Source organism: Sapajus apella, unplaced genomic scaffold (genome assembly GCF_009761245.1).
Source record: "Sapajus apella isolate SASKATOON/1434 unplaced genomic scaffold, GSC_monkey_1.0 scaffold134, whole genome shotgun sequence".
In the NCBI taxonomy this organism is placed as follows: domain Eukaryota; kingdom Metazoa; phylum Chordata; class Mammalia; order Primates; family Cebidae; genus Sapajus; species Sapajus apella.
The window spans coordinates 2,924,808-2,949,495 of record NW_022437074.1 but is presented as its reverse complement, the minus strand read 5'-3'; the positions used below and the strand labels follow the sequence as shown (position 1 = coordinate 2,949,495).

Below are 24,688 nucleotides of genomic sequence, written 5' to 3'. Positions count from 1 at the left end.
TTACGATGTTAAGAGATAAGCATTTCATTACTCTTCTGTCATATCTTATTTGTGATAGCTAGTGAATTTAGAAAACGAGATGACCATTAAATAACAAGGCAATTAATTTAAGCAGTTTATAGCTCCATGTCTTTGTTTATAAACTGGAAATCCCCATCTCCAGTAAATTCACAAAGAAACTCTGTTACCTGAAAGTCTACACTATGAAAATGTTTAAACAGAGGATCAATAGGTTCAGGAATACTGCTCTTCTTTTTGATTATCTTCAACAATGGCAAAACTTTCTTCCAGTAATGAACACTTCTCCCTATGTATTCTCGTTGATCATAAAAAGAATTAAGACCACTGCCCTAAAAAAAGAGTTAGAAGCATACAACTTTAAGGAACATGTATGATTAGATCTAAAGTTCATTTACAAGTTGTAAGAACAGGCTAAAATTTCAAGTCAAAACCAAATGAAACCTCAGTAGTCATTTCTTCAACTTCCAAATACTGTAATAACTAAACCACCCTAATACCGGTGATCATTCTACATTCAACTTTTAAACACTTCTAATGATACTACCCTAATGAAGCAATCCAACCTACTTTTTGACAGTTGCCATTTTTAGATAGCTGAAACCTACCTCTTCTGCAGTGTCAGTTTGTTTAAAAGGCTGACCATCTATACATAATACTGACACAGAGCACACCTTAAATATTTACAAAGATCTATAATGCTCTTACCTGCAAAGCCTTGTGCTAGTTTTTAAATTTTCAGGCTGAATAATTATCAGAACTTAATTATTAAGGAATAACTATAACAGCTCAGCTAATACATAACATTCACTGTGTGCCAGGCATTGCTCTTGTAAGTGCTTATATTTAACTACATTAACTATTTTGTAGCAACTAAAAATATTTTCATCTGTCATAATATGAACAAGCTGCCGTTTTCAGAACAATTTTCAATAAAAAGTTCATGATCTTAAAAAATTAAGGTAATGTTCTTTAAAAATGCTTATACTTTAAAACTCACCGTTTTCTGAAGCCATTTTGCCCAATGTACAAGTAGCGCGGGTTGAAGGCCATGTTTTTCCTGGGCTCTTAGAGTGTTTATTTCATGCTGAACTAGAAGTCGTAACTTTGCCGAGTTTCCAGGTCTAAAAAAAAGTTTAATTTACTAAAACTGCTTTACAAATACACAGTTCAGCACTTACATATATGTTAATGGTGACATGACAAATTAAATCTTCACTTGAGGATTAAATCCCTGGTAAAACCTAGGCACTAAGTTAAAGCAATATTTTTGTTTTACTACTTACACTGCTTTTCTGTGAATTAGAGTACAAACCGCATCCCACCAAGACTTTTGTCTTTCTGTGCAAAGCTGTTTACACACAGGAAGGGGCAGGCATAATGGCTGATAGGAGCTGTGGTGAGAATTACATTTCTCCTTTAATTGTAAGTGGCTGGTAAATACTACTCCAAGTAGAAATACCTGTTTTATTTAAGGAAAAGTTAAGTTAGAAAAAAAAATAAAACAAAACTCGGAATATTTAATTTGTTTAAATCATTGCTTACTTCAAGATCTAAAACACATATTGATTCCGGTGCATTCGTTTCAAGCCTTGAGGTTTCCTGGGGCAAATGATGAAAAAGCTGTTTTAGCCACTTTCGGACTGCAGGTAAGGTAGGCAACGAATTCCACTGTAAGCCAAGCCAAGTAAGGTGCTGAAGACTACCATTATGTGCCCGAATAGCACCTGAAATGAAATTTAAAAATTGGCTTAAGGTTTTGAAAATTTTCTTTGTACCATTAGTTTTGCTAAAATAAATGAACTCACATTAAATATATCTTAATTATAATTGCTTTTCTATATCAAAGCTGGGAAAAATTCTATGTTAGGCAAAATCTCAGCTTATCAGATGCATTCTCACTTGATTATTTCTAGAAATTTTAATAAACATAGCTGTGATAAAAAATTTTTAAGTCCATCTGAAAAAATGACACTCACTGGAATACAATAAACCAAAATCAACTGACAAAAGTCAAATAAAGAACATCTAAACCAAAACAATGGGGTTTCTTTTCAGTTAAGTTATTAAAGCAATGAAACACCACTATATTAATCCATCAGTATAGTAAAGAAATCTGTTTTTCTACAAGAAAGTCAATATTGAAAAGGTTACACACTTCTCATTTTGGCAATTTACAAGACTTAAAGGTGTTCATGCCCTTTGTCTCAGTAGTAGTTTTTAGGTATCTCTATGGAAATAGCTTGCAATGAAGACACTTTGTGGTTTTTCTCAGAGTATGATTATTAATAGTGGAAAAGCTGAAAACAACTTGGATGCCCAGTAACAGAAAGGAGCAAGCAAATTATGACTACTGCATAAAAAAAACTGTATTGCCATTAAAAGTAGTATTCACAGTTTTAATACAGAGACTATGGGAGACAATTCCTGAAAGCAGCAAGATAAATCATATATATAGTATAAACAACTATTTAGATGAAAAATACAGCCAGATGCCATGGCTCATGCCTATAATTCCAACATTTTCTTTTTTTGAGAGAGTCACTCTGTTGCCCAGGCTAGAGTGCAGGGGCGCTACCTTGGATCACTGCAACTTCTGCCTCTTGGGTTCAGGTGAATACCCTGCCTCAGCCTCCTGAGTAGCTGAGACTACAGGCACATGCCACCACACCCTGCTAATTTTTGTATTTTTAGTAGAGACAGGGTTTTGCTATGTTGGCCAGGCTGGTCTCAAACTCCTGGCCTCAGGTGATCCACCCTTCTCAGCTTCCCCAAGTGCTGGGATTATAGATGTGAGCCCCCATGCTGGCCCTAATCCCAATGCTTTGGGGGCTGAAGTGGGAGGATCACTTGAGCCCAGGAGTTCGAGACTAGCCTGTCTCTACCAATTAAAAAAAAATTATCTGGGCAGAGTGGCATGTGTGTATGGTCCCAGCTACTCAGGAGGCTGAGGCAAAAGAAGCCCTTGAGCCTAAAGTTCAAGGTAGCAGTGACCTACGATCCAATCATGCCACTACACTCCAGCCTGGGTGACAAACTGAGACCCTGTCTCAGAAAACAACAAGGCCAGTCGTGGTGGCTGACAGCTATAATCCCAGCACTTTGGGAAGCAGGGATCACCTGGGATCAGGAGTTTGACACCAGCCTGCCCAACATGGCAAAACCCCGTGTCTACTAAAAATACAAAAATTAGCCAGCCATGGCAGCAGACGCCTGTAATCCCAGCTACTCAGGAGGCGGAGGCAGGAGAATCGCTTCAACCCAGGGGGCAGAGGTTGCAGTGAGACCAGATCGCACCACTGCACTCCAGCCAGGGCAACAACAGAGAAACTTGGTCTCAAAAAAAAAAAAAAATACATGCCACCTCCACAGCACCAAATTTGAACCACCCCCCCTTCCCGCCACCCAACCCACACACAAAAGGAATACAGGAAAATATTAAGTCATTATTTCTGGGTAATAAGATTATGGGAAACTTATAAGGATTAAGATGTAGACAGTTTCCTTTGAAACATATAACTTACCAACATCGTATCTAGCCAAATCTTCAAGCTCTGGTTCTTGTACATCAATGTTTCCAATATCATCACTACCAAGAAAAGATCTATCCTTAGGTGACTGACTAGAAAACAGAGCATCATACAATGCAGATTGCCCGCTTTTATTGGCAAAAGATTCGACAACCTCTTTTAAAAAATCTTGCTTGCCACGACTTAAGTTTAGCAACATGTGCCCTGAAAAACAAATTATTTCCATCACTTTAAAAATACAGATTGTATTGGCCCACACTATTTGTATACCCAAAGGGAAAATAACATGATTATCGCAGACCTAACCCTCCAACCCAAAAAATACAGATGGACAACAAAAAGGGTGCTTATATAGAAAATAAAGAGAGTAGAGGTTTAATATTATCTGTACCTATATAAGACAGCAGAAGGGAGAAAAAAGACAGGAACATGTATGAAAAATGCCAAGCATATTTACATTTTAGATGAAAAGATTTGGATTTAAGTGGCCATAGGAGAGCAGAGACAACAAGCACTTACTCTCCGCTCTGACATACTGATTTCTAAACCTGGCTGATCACAATCCTTCTTTAAACAACTTTTAAGAATTATTTCCAGGTCCCACTTACAGAGATTTTTATTCCACAGGCTTGCAGTAAGTAATCTAAAAATCACAGTCCTAGGATAAAGTACTGACATATGCTACAACACAGATGAACCTTGAAAACCTTGCTAAATGAAAGAAGCCAGTCACAAGAGATCACATACTGTATGATTCCACTTATGTGAAATGTTCAGAATAGGCAAACCTACAGAGACAGATTAGTGGTTGCCAAGGCTGAGAGGTTTGGGTAAAACGGAGACTGACTGCTAATCGGTAAGGAATTCCTCATGGAGTGATGAAAATGTTCTAAAACTGATTGTGGTAACAACTGTACTACTCTTTGAACACACTAAAAGCTACTCAACTGTACACTTTAAATGGGTAAAACGTAAGATATAAGAATTATATTTAAACACCCTCCTTGGAGTTAATTCTGCTGGGCAATCAGGTTTGATGACCACTATACAGTTGTATCAGCACGCCTAGAGAGGGCTCCCTCGGGATGCCCACATCAGACATAAAAAAATACAGGCGATGTTTTTCTTTTGAGACGGAGTCTAGTTCTAAAATCTAGGCTGGAGTGTAGTAGCACAACCTACGCCTCCCAGGTTCAAGCGGTTCTCCTGCTTCAGTCTCCAAGTAACTGGGATTACAGGCACGTGCCACCACGTCCAGCTAATTCTTGTATTTGTAGTAGAGACGGGGATTCACCATGTTGATCAGGCTGGTCTGGAACTCCTGACCTTGTGATCCTCCTGCCTCAGCCTCCCAAAGTGCTGGGTTTACAGGCATGAGCTACTGCACCCAGCCAGCGATTTTTATCTAACTGTGACACCCTGCAAAGGCACTTAGAGAGCCCTGCAAGGTTAGAAGAAAAACAGAAAAGGAAAAAAGTAGAAAGACACTTTAAGGACTGAAAGTCTAACTCCCACAAAAAAAAAGCGGGCTATGGAATACAAGAGCAATATGAGCTTTGGCCAACAGCCTAACCATACACCAAGGCTTTTAATAACTTTGATTTAATACTACATCTTTTTCTTTACAAAATTCGTCCAATTTTATATCAAAACACTATGTTTCTTCAGTTCAGTGCTTGATTCACTGGCTACCCGACTACCTTAAAGCTCGTATCTTAGCAAATCACAGGTAATAAATATGTAATAGACCTTTAGGATTCATCCCAATCAGCCAAAAATGAGAAAAAAATCTACAAATTCCAAGAGCCTAATACAAGGTAAGTATTTATCTTCTTTCTCACTATGCTCTCAGCTCTTTAAGACAGATCCATATCTTCTTCATCTTTATATTCCCATGGCAGTGTTTTTAGAAGCAGCTGGTGTTAAATGGTTGGCAAATCAATAATTATACTTAGTTCAGAAAGCGATGAAATATTCAGGATAGAGGCTGTAGCTGCCAGATAAAGAAAGATTTAAGAAATCCTCTCCACCTAGGAACAAACAATATCAAATATTCATTTCTTTTAAAGAATATGCTATTTCTTCTCATCTCTTCCATACCTATTACTCTTAACTGATAGAGCAAAAGAAATTATTTTGATAGATTATCTCCTGGACAGACAGAAGATTTTATCATAAGACATGCCTTAACAGAAATTTACCTTTTTTCTTTTTAAATTAGTTTACCATTACCTGATTGGCTCAGACGGTCACAGGCCATCATTTCCAGCAGATTTTGTCCAGCTTCTCCTTTTATTAATTTAAGCTTTGGTCTTGGAACCTAATAATTTTAGAATCAAATATCTTAATTTTATGACACCCATCCTTCTAATAGTAAGACAGTCTTTTCTATTACACTGTACTTTTTTTGATAATAAATTAACACTTAACCATTAATTAAACTGAATTGGAAAAGACTGCAAAAACTGGGAACCAAGGAATTTATATAACCTATAAAAGACAGGCCAGGCCAGGAGTGGATCACATCTGTAATCCCAACATTCTGGGAGGCCAAGTCAGGCAGATCACTTGAGGTCAGGAGTTCAAGATAGGCCTGGCCAACATGGTGAAACCCAGTCTCAACTAAAAATACAAAACAAACAAACAAACAAACAAAAAAACCCAGGTGTGGTGGCACACACCTGTAATTCCAGCTACTCAGGAGGCCGAGGCACAAGAATAGCTTGAACCTGGGAGGCGGCGATTGTAGTAAGCCGAGATTGCACCACTGCACTACAGCCTGACAAAGTGGGACTCCATCTCAAAAAAAAAAAAAAAAAAAGCTTTTTAAAAAAAAAGACAGAGGGAAAAAAAAAAAAAAAAAAAACAACCCACAAAGATGGGCTAGACATGGTGGCTCACACCTGTAATCCCAGCACTTTGGGAGGCCAAGGTGGGGGGATCACTTGAGCCCAGAGTTTCAGACCAGTCTGGGTAACATGGCAAGATCCTATCTTAAAAAAATTTTTTTTTAATTAGCCAGATGTGGTGGCAAACACCTGTGGTCTCAGCTACTCGGAGGCTAAGGCAGGAGGATCACAAATCCAGGAGGTCAAGGCTGTAGTGAGCCATGATCATGCCACTGTGCTCCAACCTGGGTGACAGAGCAAGACCCTACCTCAAAAAAAAAAAAAAAAAAAATGCATAGAGCACTTCTGAGAAATTAGTTTCTACTAAAAGCACATTCATGTTACATTCAGAGAAATGGAAAAATTATATTACTTTTCTGCCCTGCATAAACAGGCCAACAGCAGATGTCCTATTTCAGTAAAGATGACAGCCCCACTTTAAACAGCACAGGTGAAACAGTATTTGGAAATGCCACATTTTCAGAATATGGACAATATGAGAAAGCACTGGAATAAATGGGACAGCCAGGAGATTAAAGAGATCCTAATGCCATAACCTATGGGGAAAAAAGAAAGCTGAAAGCATGATGAATAGAATGTCGAAAAGAAGACTGACGGTTGCCTCAAATATTAAAATTATTTTGTAAAAGAAATCATCAAAAAAAGTAACAAAACCAACAGGTAGAAGGCTTGAAGAATTTTTTTTTTTTTTTTTTTTTTTTTTTTTTTGAGACGGAGTCTGGCTCTGTCTCCCAGGCTGGAGTGCAGTAGCACAATCTCGGCTCCCTGCAACCTGTGCCTCCTGGGTTCAAGCGATTCTCCTGCCGAAGCCTCCCAAGTAGCTGGGATTACAGGCGCCTGCCACCATACCTGGCTAATTTTTTGTGTGTTTTTAGTAGAGATGGGATTTCACTGTGTCAGCCAGAATGGTGTCTATCTCCTGACCTCGTGATCCGCCCGCCTCGGCCTCCCAAAGTGCCGGGATAACAGGCGTGAGCCACTATGCCCGGTGAGGCCTTGCTTTTTTAAATGTTTCTTCATTGTTCCACTTCAGCACATAAATACCTACCTCAGTCTTTCTTTTGTTAACTGCCACGTATTTGAGCATCTTAGATGCTTGTATTTTATATTATCAGTTTATGTTAAAGCTTAATGACTGAAGGATTATAAGCATAAAAATTAGGTTATGTGCTGGCATTTGGGTATTTAAGAATTGGCTAATTTTTATGATAAGATTTTCAGACTCCGGATAAGAGGAATACTGTGGATCTAGTAAGTACATCTGCATTTCAGCTAGATATTTAACAAAGTCTCTTAAAACCTTTTAGTTAAGATGAGGAAATAATGACTTGAGATGATTTGAATTGAGTGGATTCACAACTAATTAACTGGTCACAAATTCAACTATTGAATAATTTTGTAAAACAGGCCAAGTTTATGAATTGAGGTCAGTTTGAAAACAAAAAGAATTATGTCAACATTTTGTTTCTTATTTTGTATGCTCTTTTCAACATATAGATGACAAAGTTTGACATGATGTTTAGAAAAGTTGTAAAAGGATAGGTGACATGAATGTTTCTAAAATCCAAAATCGAAGCTTTTAGGTTCATAAAGAATACGTTTTGAAAAATGAGCATGTTTGGAAAGAATCATATTCTCATTTTAAAATTCTACAGGCCCTTAAGAATATGCTATGAAGACTCCTTTCTGGTCCCTATTTACTTCTCCACCCTCAAAGAAACTAATGTTAGTGCTTTCTTGTGTCTTCAGGAAATATTTATGCATCTCCATGTACATACACACGTAGCCCCTGTCCTTTAAAAAAGGAGAAAAACATCTGAATACTGTATTTACTTTATTTCCACTAACGGTATCTTGGAGAAATTTCCATGTCAGCATATATAAAGGGCATTCTCATTATTTTTGATGCTTGCGTATTACTCCATTGTATGTATGCACTGTAGTTTCGGAGTTTTTAAAACCAGGGTTTTAAAACCAGTATTTTAGCTTGCTTTTTTTTTTTTTTTTTAATGCTATTTCAACTAATTTAGCAATGATTAACTTGTGCCATGAATTCCTAAAAGAATGGCAGTATCAAAGTATATCTGTTCATTTATAATTTTTAGAGCTGTTGCCAAATATCTAACTCTAAAGAGGCTGTACTGAATTACATTTCCACCACCAATTAAGAAAGTGGTGATGGAATTAAAAGCCACTGCTCTAGTCACCCAAATAATTACTTTTGGATGCTTCTAGTAAGTGGACATTGCCTATGACAGAACATTTTCAGTGATGGACATTAATTACTTTTCAGGGTAGCCCAGTGCATCTTCAGGTGATTTGGTTCTTGGTATTTCCTTATGCAGAATAAAAATATTCAGCCGGGCACGGTGACTCACACCTGTAATCCTAGCACTTTGGGAGGCTGAGGCAGGCTGATCACAAGGTCAGCAGTTTGAGACCAGACTGGCCAACATAGTGAAACCCTGTCTCTACTAAAAATACAAAAAAAATAGCTGGGCATGGTGGAGGGCACTTGTATTCCCAGCTACTTGGGAGGCGGAGGCAGGAGGATAGCTTGAACCCGGGAGGTGGAGGTTGCAGTGAACCAAGATAGCACCAGTGCACTCCAGCCTGGGTGACAGTGCAAGACTCCATCTCAAAACAAAACAAAGGCTAGGCATCTGGCAATAGGTAAAGCACACCCACAATGAAGCACAGTATTTTTTAAAAGTAGATGAAGAATGTATTAGACATTTGCATATGCAAAAAATATTTTTGAACACCCAAGAAACTCCTAAGAGTAGCTATCATCTAGGAAAGGAGACCTGAGTGAATGGATTAAGAGGAAAACTAACTTTTTATTATTAAAAAAGTTCACAGCCAGGGGTGGTGGCTCATACCTGTAATCCCAGCATTTTGGGAGGGGCAAGGCAGAAGGATCACCTGAAGCCAGGAGTTCACTCGAAGCCAGGGTCAACCAGCTTGAAGCCAGGACCAACCAGCCTGGGAAACATAGCAAGACCTTGTCTTTACAAAAATTTGAAAATGCAGCCAGGCATGGTGGCAGGTACCTGTAGTCTCAGCTACTGAGCTGAGACTGAGGCAAGAGAGATTCACTTGAACCCAGGAGTTTGAAGATGCAGTGAGTTATGATCATGTCACTGCACTCCAGCCTGGGCAACAAGAGTAAGGACTGTCTCTCAAAAGTACACATTAAAAATTTTAGGCTGGGCACAGTAGCTCATACCTATAATCCCAGCACTCTGGGAGGCTTGAGCCCAGTTCAACATTACAGTGAGCTACGATTATGCCACTGCACTCCAGCCTGGGTGACAGACCAAGACTCTAATAGATAACACAGACAGATAAATTTTAAAGTTTCCATTAAAAATAAGAACTATCAGCTGCTTGAGAATTTCAAGAACCTTTTAATGTTTATATTACCTAGTGAACCTGACTAAATCTATTAATTTTCACTAATTTATTCCTTATAAACACAGAAGTTTCTATTAAGCAAATATTAGCACTCAACATTGTGAACTGCCTATCAACAGTTTTTTTAAAAGATTTCTATTAGAAGGAGGTGCCTTCTCTAAAAGTAATCAATCTTTTTTTTCCCTCCCCCAAGCAAAAAAAATCCTTCTCTAAAATTAGCAATCATTTTTCTAGCCTGGTTTAATGCTTATTTGGGAGACTGCTTATTTCTTTTCCTTTCAAAAGTAATGCAAGCTCATTAAAAAAAAAAAGCTATAAAAAAAGATTAATACACTGTTATATATTATATACAATACAAACATGTTTTTCCACTAACATGTTAATGGGCAATCATATTCTTCTATCATAGCTTATAAAGTCATTGCCCTATATCTACTTATTAGGTTTTCGTCCAAGTCACACATCTTTTTTAATTAAGCTTTACCCATAATGTGAGATTACATCTTTATCATATGTTCCCAAAAATGGCAGAGTAAAAAGATCAAGCTCTTCAAATTTGTCTCCAAACAAATCACAGCAATGCAGACTGTCAACGGCTGTGCATGCAATACCCTGTTTCACCAGCCTCACCAGTATTAAGCACACTTATTTTCCACTCTATCAAACTGACTATTTCATTTTAACTTTAATTCCACAGGTTTGGTCACATATGGTCATCACAAAGCAGAGCATATCTCCATTTAAAACACATCAAGACTCAGTGAAATGTCAACTGCTCCTACAAGTGGAAGACTTACCTGAAATGCTATGAGATAGCACAATGCAGCCAGCTCAGAAAGAGCTCGCCATTGAATATCACTATGCTGACCCATCTTCAAAAGCAGAGAACCAGCATGCATGTAGAAATGTCCTCTCATTTCTAAGAAAGTAGCTGACAGTTCATCATTTCCACTCAACGAAGATTTCACAGACTGAAGAGCGCTATCAAAACTGTAATATTAAAATATCAGATAATCCACACTTACTGCACTGTGAATAATCATGGTTTTCATCATTTAATTCAAAATAAAATGAAAATTTTATTTCAAGATTCATCATCTACATTCAACTCCTAATAATTCTTATTTGCCATAAATTATGAATCACCTAATGCCTATTTTTATCCTGCATACTTCCTATACTTCAAGCTTAACCTCTCAAATGATGTCTTATTCCCAGTTATTTCCAGCCCTCCAGTCACAGGATAGATACATATAAGATTAGTGATTATAGGTGCATATTTCAAATAAACCAGGATAAAGTTGGAAAAGTATTTTCTAGTTTCTTCCTGATTATATGGTTTCATTATTTAATTAAAAGTTGTAATTTCTCAAATTAGACATACCATTTCCAAATTACAATAACTGACAGATACTTAAGTATCAATATGGTAATTGCTTTTTTTACTACATAGACAGTTACAGAGTTAAATAAATTATATTTCTAACTATTATGTGTAATGTATATTCCAAATTAGTGCTTCTAAATCCTAATGTTTCTCCGTATCTTAACTCTGGAAGAAAAGTAAAAGCAAACACTTAAACATGAAGTATGATTTTAAAGCAGCTTTATAATAAAGCAACCAGAGCAAGCGAGGTCTGGAGATCGCCAAGCGTTCTCAAAAACCCCTTCAGGGAATCCATGAAGTTAAAATTGCTTTTACAACACTAAGACATTTTATATTTTAAATTCTCATTTTCTCATGTATGTAGAGCTGAGTTTTCTGGCGGTTTCATGACATGTATGGTTTTACAGACTGAAAGAGGAAGTAAATGAGAATCTAGCTATGTTTTATTAAGTGAGACATTAAAAAAGATATACAAAAATGCAAGAACAATGACACTGTCTGACTACTATTTTGCTGTTGGAAAATAATTATTTTCTGAAAAAAATGCTGTTGTTATTGGCCAGGCACAGTGGCTCACGCCTGTAATCCCAGCCTTTTGGGAGGCCGAGGAGGTTGGATCCTGAGGTCAAGAGATCAAGGCCATCTTGGCCAACATGATGAAAGCCCATCTCTGCTAAAAATACAAAAATTAGCTGGACGTGGTGGCACGTGCCTGTAGTCTCAGCTACTCAGGAGGCTGTGGCAGGATAATCGCTTGAACCCAGGAGGCAAAGGCTGCAGTGAGCCAAGATCATGCCACTGCACTCCAGCCTGGCAACGGAGCGAGACTCTTTCTCAAAAAAAAGAAAAGAAAAAGAAATAGCGGTTAGAACATTCACCTTAGGCTTGACTATGACAAAACTGAGTATTTAACTATAAGGCTAATTTTAATCAAGCTTGAACTGTAAGAGTTCTTTAAAAAGGAAAGTCATATAAAACCAATTGGAACATTCCCATAAAAGAAAAATAAGATTGCCTCCAAGTGGTTCACTGTATTAACTATAACTTCTGGGTACATTATAGAAATAATGATTCAGTAAAGAAGTTTAGAGCAATGAATTTACTGCAAAAAGAAAAACAGTGATTTATACTAAAGTGTTCTCCTCAAAGTCAACATACCTTTCCAGTAATTCTCTACTTTCCTGCACATCTCTAGTGGAAAGTGTAAGCAGCATAAGATTAGCATAGGCCAGCAGTAAGTCTGTATTGGTTGCTCGCCAGTTACTTTTATCAGACTCCAAACACTGTAAAGACTCCAGATATTCCTATTTTGTGGAATGAACAGTAAGTTACAAAACACAATCAAATGTTAAAAAATTAACCATTTTATGCCTACAAATTTCTTTTCTCATTCTAACCACATTTGTGAAACTATGTTTTTACATCAACCTTATAAATGAAAACACCAAAAATATATATATTTATCACAGTTATCTCCCCAACTTTCCCATTATAAATTTAACTGATCCTGGTAAAAATTTCATTTTATAATTGTTCTACATTAATAAAAGAAATTTCAGTCTTGAGAGGTACTGCTGCTTTAATACAAAAAGATGTATGCTAATTGACTACATAGAAATGTAAAGACCCAATAGCTTTCACCTACCTTAAGGGTTTGTACAACACATGAATTCCATTCTAAACTTGAACGCAAAGCTATGTTTCTCTCTGCCTCATGGCAGTGAGCCACAGCATCCTTCAATCTTTTATTTGAGCGATATAACTCCACTAGCCGAATGTTCACATGGATGTCATCAGGTCTTACATAAAGTTCTGACTGAATCAAGTCAAAAAGTTTATTCCATCCATCTTCACCTTCACAATCTAAAAGCTGTTCCTATTTAGAGGGGGAAAAAAATCATTAGAGTACTACCTGTGCAATTTTACAAGTCATGGTCCCAATGAGCACCATTCCACTATGCCTAGCTTTATGATGACGCCACCAAAAATACCATCCTATATACCTTGTTTGTCCCTTCAGAGAATTACTTACAAACCAGAAACTAAGTCTCAAGCACTGTATGTGGAGAAAAGCATCTGTGATTACTGCAGTAGCTCATACTCTCCTCAGAGACTATTAGGACTATTGCCACACATCCTTATCCACCTGAGTCACCACCAGAAGCCTAGACCTCACCAGCTGATCCTCAGCAACAAGGTCCTTATCTTCAAACTGCTCTGTATCTCCTTAATCTGACTCAATCTTACATCCCCTCTCCTCCCACTGTTCTGATACCTTCATCATCATCTCAAAACACTGTCACCACCTCCTGATCTTAAATGAAGTGAGTATCATCTCAGGATAACCCCCACTACCAGGATGGCTTTTTCTCTCTGAACTTATATACCAGGAGAGAAAGTAGGGTTTGTGGCCACTCACTTCTCATTTGCGATGCTCTTGCATCAGCTCTCAAGAAGCTAAGACCACAGGCATGCACTCCATGTCTCGCTAATTTTTTTTTAATATTCTGTAGAAATGGGGTCTTGCCATGTTGCCCAGGCTGACTACTCAGTTCTTTAATCACCTCATCTCCAGTAATGTTGTGCTCCACTCTATCCTCAACCACCCACTTGCCACTGACACAGGTCTTCAAAATTTGTATTTTGGTCATACCACTGAAATCACCATACCTCCCTTCTTATTCTTCTACCTCACTGGGGGCCTACGTACCCTTACTTCTAGAAATATACTTCACCACCACATAACAAGTTCCTTTCAGGACAATGATATCACAAAGTTTTAAGTATCTGTAAACACATACTTTCTTTCTTCTGTCAGTCAAAAAATGCTATAACCCCTTACATCCATAATTGTTTGCTTAGATCCCTTCAACTGATTCCCTCTTTTCCTCAGAAGAACCCTACCAACTGGTTTCTGTGTACTTACATTTGGGAAATCACAACCCCAGGCTAACTGATTTCATTTTCATTATCTCAACCCTCAAACTGGTGCTGCCTAAAACAAAATACTATTTTAGTACTAACAGACTCACTTTCTCCACTCTCTGACTCTTAACCACCTCCTCCTATTTCCTCAACTTTCCCATACCTTCCTTTGACCCTCACTTTCAACTTACAATCTAGATTCATCCTTCACTGAGACACCTGATGCTATCACACATAAATTCCATTTTACCTTACCTACTTAAACTCATCTTCCCCCAACTCTCTCTGCTACCAAAGAGTAGGCCACCCATTGGTGTTCTGTATTTCATTCTCCTCTCTCCTTTATTAATTTCTCATCTTCTGAATGAAATGGATGATATTCTGGCCTCTCCCTATCTACAAAAGTCCTAGTCTTTGACTCTATGTTAAAAAAAGTTTTTAAACCATTGTGAGTGCTTTTAAAAAGTTCTATCTCATCCTTGAGAGAAAAAGCCTTCTCAACTGCAATACTTTCATTCATTAAACAAATGTCAAAAACTGTTTACCTTAGCAAGCCTTAAATTTTAGGAGAAATGGAATACTTTGCATGAGTTATAAATCTCATGAATTTCAATTTCAAAACAAAGAAAAATCTGATATAGGAAAAGTGCAACAGTGCCTTTAAGTTATTGAAGAAAATCTTTAAAGAATGCTTCAAAGTATCTAACTAGTTACACTGCAAGAAAAGAAGCCCCTACCATTACATATGTTCTTTAACACTACTGACACCAAATAAAGTGACACACACTAGACTGCCATGCCCAATATGGGAATTATGTTTGAGGTATAACACCTAAGAAAGCATGGTAAAGAAATCTGCACAATTAGATCTAAGGTTTTAAATTACCATTTAAAATCCAGCTGCTTATTACTGAGGAGAAAAGTTTAACTTGTTGGTAATAATTTCCCTTTGGAAGCATTTTCAATGATTTTTCAGCTTCAAAAATCTGTACATGATTGTTCACAGCAGTTGAACAATAGCCAAAAACTGGAAATAACCAAAATGCCTCTCAAAGTGAATGGTTAAGGCTGGGCATGGTGGCTCACACCTGTAATCCCAGCACTTTGGGAGGCTGAGGCGGGTGGATCACCTGAGGTCAGTAATTCAAGATCAGCCTGGGCAATACGGTAAAACCCCATCTCTACTAAAAATACAAAAATTAGCCAGGCATGGTGGCACACCCATAATCCCAGCTACTCAGGAGTCCACAGCACAAGAATCGCTTGAACCCAGAAGCCAGAAGTTGCAGTGAGCCAAGATAGTACCACTGCACTCTAGCCTGGGCTACAGAGCAAGATTCTGTCTCAAAAAAAAAAAAAAAAAAATTATAATTATTTCAAAATTCTATTTTTTAAATTTCCATCAGAAACATATATAATGGGAGCGGGAGGCTGCCAAAGGCAAATATACATTTATAATTTATTTAATATTGTACATACATAATAAAGTATACATTAATATATATTAAACATTATATAACAATATATATTTTAAATGTGTGCCAAACATATTGGCAGACTTTCTCCAGAAGAGTTACTTAGTAAGCTGTATTTTACTTTAGAAAGAATATCAGGACAGTCAACACACTAGCAGGAACTTCCTATCATTTTTAAGCAGTGACATCTCATATACTAGAGAAACCACCTTTTATCCTTTGGTTGAAAACCTTACTATCTGAAAATATAATCCCTTCTACTTTCAGACAATAGTTATTAAAAAACTCTTCTTTAAAATATCCCTAAATTGTCATCCTGTAGGTAATTTTCACTTAATGAAGCAAAAACTGTATACCAGGCAGAACTTAATGTAAATCTGAGCTCTACCACCAGCTACTAAACTGTAAAATCCCTAAAATATTAATTATTCCAGAAGGGTAAATGAGATGTCACTTATAAAGCATGATAATTCCTAATAAGACAGCAGATACTCAGAAAGGTTTTAATATATTTTTTAAAAGAAAAAAATTTAAAGAAAACACAAACACCTGGGCTTAAGGTTTGCTACTGAAAATTTAAACTCCAAATATTAGAAATGTCTGTGTTTTAAGTTTTCTCCCTTTTTTTTTTTTTTTTTTTACCTTTAGTTTATAAACTGCAGGACTTCCTGGGAAAAGTTTAGCTGCTCTTTCAACCCAGTATTTTGCTCTTCCATCAGTAACATCGTTTTTACAAAGCAATTCTGCAATCTTCAACACAAGATCTTTTTGTGTTGGGTTTAATTCCACTGAACGCTAATAATAGAAAAGAAATTGAAGGTTAGTAAATAATAAATTTTATGTATGTATGCATATACACTCTCATACAAAAGTTAAAAAATTATCACTGCAACTATTAAAAAATTCTATTTCTAGAGAAAATATGTTACTTCAAATGTGTTTAAATACAAGTGTCTTGGGATTTTCTGGAAATGAATCAAATAAAAATTACACTTTTATCGTATCAATGCAAAAAACACAAAAGAGCACCATTTCTGACCATGTTAGATTTAAAATTTATAGGTGTTAAATAATTCTAAATCTGTTCCAAGCTATGTCACATAATGGTTCTATGATGCCAATGCTTGTTTTATGATATTCATAAAATATATCTGATTTATTCATATAAACTTCTCTGGCCATCATGTGTTTGGCTATGCAAAGGCTACAGAATCACGTAACTTACCCTGTAACATTCAACAGCTTTATCGGTGTTTTCTTCCAATTCATAAAGAAGGCCCAGAAATCTGTGAGCTTTGGGATCCCTCTCTTGCACATTAATATATGTACATATGTATCTGTTTTTTAAAAGTAATACAAAAGTAAATTAAACTTAGAACTGTACTTTTAAATGCTAACTAAAGAATACATCTTAAACCAAAGCAACCACTAAACTAGTTTACACTGTTACTCAATGCTACCACTATTTATGTGGATAACTCAAAAGTATTCATAGAAAAAAAACAGGTAATACTTAAAAACACGTACATAGCATTGACAACATACTCATTTTACCATTAAATGTCATATTTACATTTTCCTCCAGCGTCAACCACACATAAGAAATGAACATATAAATTGCTTTTTCTTCCTGATCACATTTTAGTAAAACACTGAGAGTTTTGCAAATAAATTAGAAAAGTGATTATAGTAAACATTTTTAAAGTTATTATAATGCAAAATCCTAAAGAGCAACAATTGTCCAAACAACAAAGAGAATATATTTACCCTTTAAGCATGAAAGTAATTTCTAACAGTACTATACCCAGCTAAAATTGAACAGAAGAAAAATTACTAACTACAGTACCAAATACAGGCAATTTCTATTTCTCAAATCAAGTAACAACTAAAAATAAGGATATTTACTAATTTTTAGTTGTTACTTGATTTGAGAAATAGAAATTGCCTCTAAGGTATCCTAGAGGATATTTACTTATTAATACTTGACAGAAATTAGGCCAGACCTAAACTAAGGGAGCAAAGTCTCACAATAACAAGGTATAAGGATTAACAGTCACAATGCCGCTAGTTACATAATTTATGTGCCACCATTTTCCTTTCTTATCAGCATTTCCATCTTCCTTTAGATGCCTTTAAAAGCCAGCCTCCCGGCTAAGAGCAATAACTTACACCTACAGTCCCAACACTATAGGTGGCCGAGGCAGGCAGACTGCTAGAGCTGAGGAGTTCCAGACTAGCCTGGGCAACATAGTGAACCCTGTCTCCACCAAAAAATACAAAAATTAGCCAGGCATGGTGGTGCATATCTGTATCCCCTGCTACCTGGGGGGGCTGAGGTGGGAGGATCTCGAGCCCAGAAGACAGAGGTTGCAGTGAGACAAGATGGAGCCAGCCGCTGCACTCCAGCCTGGGTAAGAGAGACAAATGCTGCCTCAAAACAAACAAACAAACAAAACAAAAAAGCCTGCCTCCCTCTAAATTTTCTGCTTTAATCCACTCCAAGTCAGGAAATCAGAATCACCAGGCTTCTTAATCCCTAGGATAGAGCCTTAGAGTGTCACATACTGCATCAATTAAAGATCTTTTATACAAGCTATTCTCCTGCTTTGCAATTACAGTTGAATTTTTTATTCATTGATATATTCCATCTGATTAAGGTATCAGATACCTAACCAAAAATAAATTAAGATATAGGCATGGGCCGGGCGCGGTGGCTCAAGCCTATAATCCCAGCACTTTGGGAGGCCGAGGCGGGTGGATCACAAGGTCAAGAGATCGAGACCATCCTGGTCAACATGGTGAAACCCCGTCTCTACTAAAAATACAAAAAACATTAGCTGGGCATGGTGGCGCGTGCCTGTAATCCCAGCTACTCAGGAGGTTGAGGCAGGAGAATTGCCTGAACCCAGGAGGTGGAGGTTGCGGTGAGCCGAGATTGCGCCATTGCACTCCAGCCTGGGTAACAAGAGCAAAACTCTGTCTCAAAAAAAAAAAAAAAAAAAAAAAAGATATAGGCATGGTCCTCTTTTACTCTAACGCAAGACAATTTTTAGAAAAAATGTTTTAAGCCAAAGTTTCTTTTCCTTGGTATAAACAAACAGCAACATGCAGAAAACACTAATTATAGGTTCAATCTCAATGGAATCTAGGCTGGTCCTTAGCATCAGACCAAGGGATAAATCCCTTATTCCAGAATACACTTAGAAAGAACTACTAAAGAACATATTTTTACCTATTTCAAAAAAGAAAATGGAGGAGAGGCATTGATTTTAAAAAACGAATACATGTTTAAAGCTTGTACTTACTTTTTAGCAAGATCATATTCTTTAGCTTCATAATACAGCTTTGCAAAATAGAATCCTTTCATTGACTTCTAAAAAAAAAAGTATAAGTTATTTTACTTTTCATATAGAAATATTTTCCAACATTTTTTCAAAAGTAGCAAACATTTGTCCCAACAAAGTTTATGTTAACATGTCATTTCATCCAATTGTTTTTTTTTAAGACTGAAAAATGGATGTATACACTGAATGCATGATTCCATATTTTATAATTTTCTATAATGAAACAAAAAATAGGGCTGGGCACGGTGGTTCACACCTATAATCCCAACACTTTGGGAGGCTGAGGTGGATGAATCACCTGAGATTAGGAGTTCAAGACCAGCCTGGCCAACATGGTAAAACCCCATCTCTACGAAAATACAAAAATTAGCTGGGCATGATGGCAGGTGCCTATAATCCCAGCTACTTGGGAGGCTGAGGCACGAGAATCACATGAACCCGGGAAGGAGAGGTTGCAGTGAGCTGAGATTGCACCATTGCACTCCAACCTGGACAACAGGTAACTCCATCTCGAAAACAAAATAGGCTGGGCACAGTGGTTCACACCTTTAATTCTAGCACTTTTCGAGACCAAGGTGGGAGGCTCACTTTGAGGCCAAGAGTTTGACACTAGCCTGTGTAACACAAGATCCTGTTTCCAGAGGAAAAAAATAGCCAGGCATGGTGCAGCACGCCTGTGTGATCCTAGCTACTCAGGAAGCCAAGGCAGGAGAATCACTTGAGCCCCAGAGGTTGACAGTGCAGTGGGTTATGATCATGACACTGCACTCCAGTCTGGGTAACAGAGGGAGATCTTGTTTCTAAATAATAAATAAATACATACATACAAAAAATAAATTCAAGAATAGCAAGACAAGTAGACAAAAGAAGTTAAGAATTTTCATCAGCCTTGGAAACCTTAGAAACCATGTGGTACCACTCTCTCACTTAACAAACAAAAGAAACCATCTTTCTTTGGGGAGGAAAGATATTCCAGAAATCTCTTCTCCTACCATGTGTAAGCCTCTATGGGAAAGAGTAAGTACTCATAACCTATTAAGGCACTGAGGATTCCCTGGTCCATGTACTGTTCTCTCTACAGATCAGATTAGTATTTTACAGTCAAGTAATCAAAAAGCAGAAATAAATATTGAATTCTTCAAGTAATAACAAAGTCCACAGCCTGGCTCGTTTAAATAAATTCCAAAGTCCAAAATGCTTATATACACCAGGACAGGTGGTGTGGCTCACACCTATAATCCTAGCACTTTGGGAGGCTGAGGCAGGCGGATCACTTGAGGCCAAGAGTTAGAGACCAGCCTGGCTAACATGCAGAAACCCTGTTTCTATTAAAAATATGAAAATTAGCTGGACATGGTGGCACACGCCTGTAATCCCCGCTGCTCGGGAGGTTGAGGCACAAGAATTTCTTTTAACGCAGGAGGCAGAGGTTACAGTAGACCAAGATCACACCACTGTACTCCAGCCTGGGTGACAGAGTGACTCCCTCTTAAAAAAAAAAAAAAGAAAGAAAGAAAAAAAGAAAACCAAAATGCTGATACAACCAAATTATGTTCCATCCATGTCATAAAGAGTATATAGCTACTCAAACATCTTATTTTTGAAATTCCAAGTCCCTAGTGAACGTCCAAAATGATGAACAGTACCAAACCAGGTTGCCATCAATCGAAACATGCTTCCTGTTCGTGTCCTCCACCCACAAATTTAATGTCTTGCCCATCTTAACTAAGCATTTATCACACACTGTGGCTGTAGCTTTTGCAGTTTGAATCACCACCAAACTAGCACAAATTTCTTTTTCCTTCTTCACAATTTCATGGACAGAAGATTTGTTCTTACCACAGATCTCAGCAGCCCCAGTATATGATGTTTTTTGTTTCCCAAGTCAAAAACTCGCCTTTTCACTTAAAGGAAGCACTCTATGGCTTCTCTCTGGCATATGTGAATTGCCAGCATCACATCATTACTCTTGCTCTTTGGTGTCATTTTAAAATAAGTATGGGTTACTTGAACACAAGCACTGCAATACTGCAACAGTTATCTGATAACTGAGATGGCTAGCATGTAATTAGCAGGTGGGGAGCACATACAGCATGAATATGCTGGACAAAGGGATGATTCATGTCCTGGGGAGGACAGAGCAGGAGGCTGTGAGATTTTTATCATGTTATTCAGAACTGTTTGCAATTTAAAACTTATGAAATGTTTATTTCTATAATCTTCCATTCAATACTTTTGGACCATGGGTTACTGCAGGTAAGTAAAACCACATAAGGTAATACTGTGGATAAGAAGTAACATAACAATCAGAAAAGGAAATTAAGGAAGCAATTCCATTTACAACAATATGTAAAAGAAAAAAATGCCTGAGAATAAATGTAAACGAGGTGAAAGACTCGTATGCTTAAATTACAAAACATTGCTCAAGGCCAGGCTAAAACCTACAATCCCGGCAGTTTGGGAGACCTCAGCAGGTGGATCACTTGAGCCCAGGAGTTTTGAGACCACCCTAGGCAACATGGAAAAACCCTATGTCTACTAAAAATGCAAAATAAATATCCAGGGATGGCAGCATGTGCCTGTAGTCCCAGCTACTCGGGAGACTGAGGCAGGAGGATGGCTTGAGTCTGGGAGATCAGGGCTGCAGTGAGCAGTTGACAGTACTACTCCAGTCAAGCCTGGGTGACAGAGCCAAACCCTATCTAAACAAAAACAAAACTGCTCAAAGAAGTTAAAAGACCTAAATAAATGGAAAGACATCTGTGTTCATAAACAGAAAAACCTAAGGTTGTCAAGAAGTCAATATTCTCCAAAGTGAGCTACAGATTCAATGCAATCAAAATTCAATGCTATCAAAATTCTAATAGCCACTTTTGCAGAAATGGAAAAGCCAATCATCAAATTCTTATGAGACTGCAAGGTGCCCAAAAGCCAAACATTCTTAAAAAAGAATAAAGTTGGAGGAACTCACACTTCTCAATTTCAAAACTTACCACAAAGCTACAACAATCAAAACAGTGTCATACTGGCATAGGATACACACATACAGACCAATAAAACAGAATTGAGAGTTCAGAAATAAACCCATAATCTATGGCCAGTTGTTTCTGACAAGGGTGCTAAGTCCGTTCGATAAGAAAAAACAGACTTCACAAAAATGGTGAAGATACAACGGAATTTCCACATGCAAAAGAATAAGGTTGAACCCTACCACACTTCATATACAAAAATGACCCCAAAATGGACCAACAACTTAAACAGAAGAACAAAAAGTATAAAACTCTAAGAAAAACAGGAATAAATCTTCATGACCTGGGATTTGGCAATGCATTCTTAGATATGACACCAAAAGCACAAGAAACAACCAAAAAAAAAAAAAAAATAGATAAAATTAACTTAATTAAAATTATTCTGCAAAACCTACAGAATGGGAGAAAATATTCAGAAACCACATATGTGACAAGGGTTTAATATCCAAAACATATTAAGAATTTTCAGGGCCGGGTGCGGTGGCTCAAGCCTGTAATCCCAGCACTTTGGGAGGCCGAGGCGGGTGGATCACGAGGTCAAGAGATCAAGACCATCCTGGTCAACACGGTGAAACCCCGTCTCTACTAAAACTACAAAAAAAATTAGCTCGGCATGGTGGCGCGTGCCTGTAATCCCAGCTACTCAGGAGGCTGAGGCAGGAGAATTGCCTGAACCCGGGAGGCGGAGGTTGCGGTGAGCCGAGATCGTGCCATTGCACTCCAGCCTGGGTAACAAGAGCGAAACTCCGTCTCAAAAAAAAAATAAAATAAAAAAATAAAAACCCAAGTCATAAAGGTAGTAAAATACACTAAGAAAAAAATTTTAAATTTAAAATAAAGTAAAATAAAAGCCCAAATCAAAGGACTTGAATAGGCCGGGCATGGTGGCTCATGTCTGTAATCCCAGCATTTGGGGAGGCTGTGGGAGACCAGCCTGGGCAACGTGGCAAAACCCAGCCTCCACCAAAAAAAAAAAAAAAAAAAAAAAAATTACCCAGGTGTGGTGACGTGCGCCTATACTACGCAGGAGGCTAAGGTGAGAGGGTCGCTTGAACCCGGGAGGTCAAGGCTGCACCCTACCCTGAGCAACAGGGCAAGACCCTGTCTGATTTAAAAATAAAAGGACTTGAATAAACATTTCTATAAGGACATACACAAATGGCCAATAACCATGAGAATATTCTCAACATCATGAGTTATTAAATATGCAAATTGAAACCACAATAAGGTATCGCTTCACACGTATTACAGTGGATACAATCAAAAAGAATAGAAACTAAGTGTTGACAAAGATGTGGAGAAACTGGAACTCTTCATACATTGCTGGTGGGAATGTAAAATAGTGCAGCCACTATAAAAAACAGTTTTAGGGGTTCCTCAAAAAGCTATAGTGTTTCTTCTATACAATCCACCAATTCTACTCCTAGCTACATAACCAAGGAAACTGAGAGCAGGCACTCAGATACTGTTCACCAGTGTTGACTTCATTACATGCAAGCCAAAAGAAGGAAACAACCCAGGTATCCAATGACACAGGAAGAGGTAAATGAAATGTAGAATATATATATGCAATAGCCTATTATTGGGCTATAAAAAGGAATGAAATTCTAGCATATGCTACAAAACATATGAGCCCTGAAAACATAAGTGAAATGAACCAGACAAACGAACAAATACTATGTAATCCTATTAATATGAAATATCCAGAAAAGCAGTCATGAGAGACAAAGGAGGCAGAGGTTTCCAGGGACTGCAGAAAGGAGGGCCTACAGAGTTATTGCTAAATAGCTACAGAATCTCTGTTTAGAGTGATGAAAAAATTTTGCAAACAGACAGTGGTGATGTCTGAACACCACTATAAATGTAGTTAAAGTCACCAAATTGTACAATTAAAAATGGTTAAAATGGCAAACTGTTATATTTTTCCACAATTTAAAATTAACGTAATACACAAAAATCAATTAATTGTACACTTCAAATGGATTAGTTGTATGGTACATGAATTATATCTAAATGAAGTTGTTTTTGTTGTCGTTGTTGTTTTTTCCAGACACAGCCTTGCTCTGTCGCCAAGATGGAGTGCGGCGGTACAATCTCAGCTCACGGTAACCTCCGCCTCTCAGGTTCAAAGGATTCCCCTGCCTCAGCCTCCTGGCAGCTGGGACTATATAGGCAAGTGCCACCAGACCCGGATAGTTTTTTGTATTTTAGTAGAGACAGGATTTCACCGTGTTGGCCAGGATGGTCTTGATCCCCTGACCTCGTGATCTGCCCACCTTGGCCTCCCAAAGTGCTGGAGTTACAGGCATGAACCACCACACCCGGCCAATGAAGTTTGTTTTTGTTTTTTTTTTTAAATACTGTAACTTTATGTCAAAAGTGACACTCAGGGATGGGAGTGTAGCTCACATCTGTAATCCCAGCACTTTGTGAGGCCAAGGCAGGAAGATCACTTAAGCCCAGGAGTTTGACACCAGCCTGGGCAACATGTCAAATTCTGTCTCTAAAAAAATAGTGACACTCAGCCGGGTGCGGTGGCTCAAGCCTGTAATCCCAGCACTTTGGGAGGCCGAGGCGGGTGGATCACGAGGTCAAGAGATCGAGACCATCCTGGTCAACATGGTGAAACCCCGTCTCTACTAAAAATACAAAAA

The 24,688-nt window shown here is 37.8% G+C and overlaps 1 protein-coding gene across 4 annotated transcripts in view; it reads right to left on the bottom strand.

The window, feature by feature from the left end:
* LOC116539846 (E3 SUMO-protein ligase RanBP2) overlaps positions 1-24,688 on the bottom strand; it is a 66,545-nt gene that overhangs the window by 34,897 nt on the left and 6,960 nt on the right. For 3 of the 4 annotated variants that reach the window (XM_032263023.1, XM_032263026.1, XM_032263025.1), the window contains exons 2-13: positions 18,967-19,034; positions 16,887-16,998; positions 16,304-16,456; positions 12,907-13,137; positions 12,420-12,565; positions 10,672-10,864; positions 5,781-5,868; positions 3,543-3,752; positions 1,564-1,745; positions 1,305-1,480; positions 1,019-1,142; positions 189-350 (exon numbers count right to left, since the gene is read on the bottom strand). In XM_032263023.1, coding sequence (XP_032118914.1) covers positions 189-350; positions 1,019-1,142; positions 1,305-1,480; positions 1,564-1,745; positions 3,543-3,752; positions 5,781-5,868; positions 10,672-10,864; positions 12,420-12,565; positions 12,907-13,137; positions 16,304-16,456; positions 16,887-16,998; positions 18,967-19,034 — 1,845 coding nt within the window. The remainder of the gene's footprint in view (positions 1-188; positions 351-1,018; positions 1,143-1,304; positions 1,481-1,563; positions 1,746-3,542; positions 3,753-5,780; positions 5,869-10,671; positions 10,865-12,419; positions 12,566-12,906; positions 13,138-16,303; positions 16,457-16,886; positions 16,999-18,966; positions 19,035-24,688) is intronic. The other variant, XM_032263024.1, reaches the window with a different exon arrangement.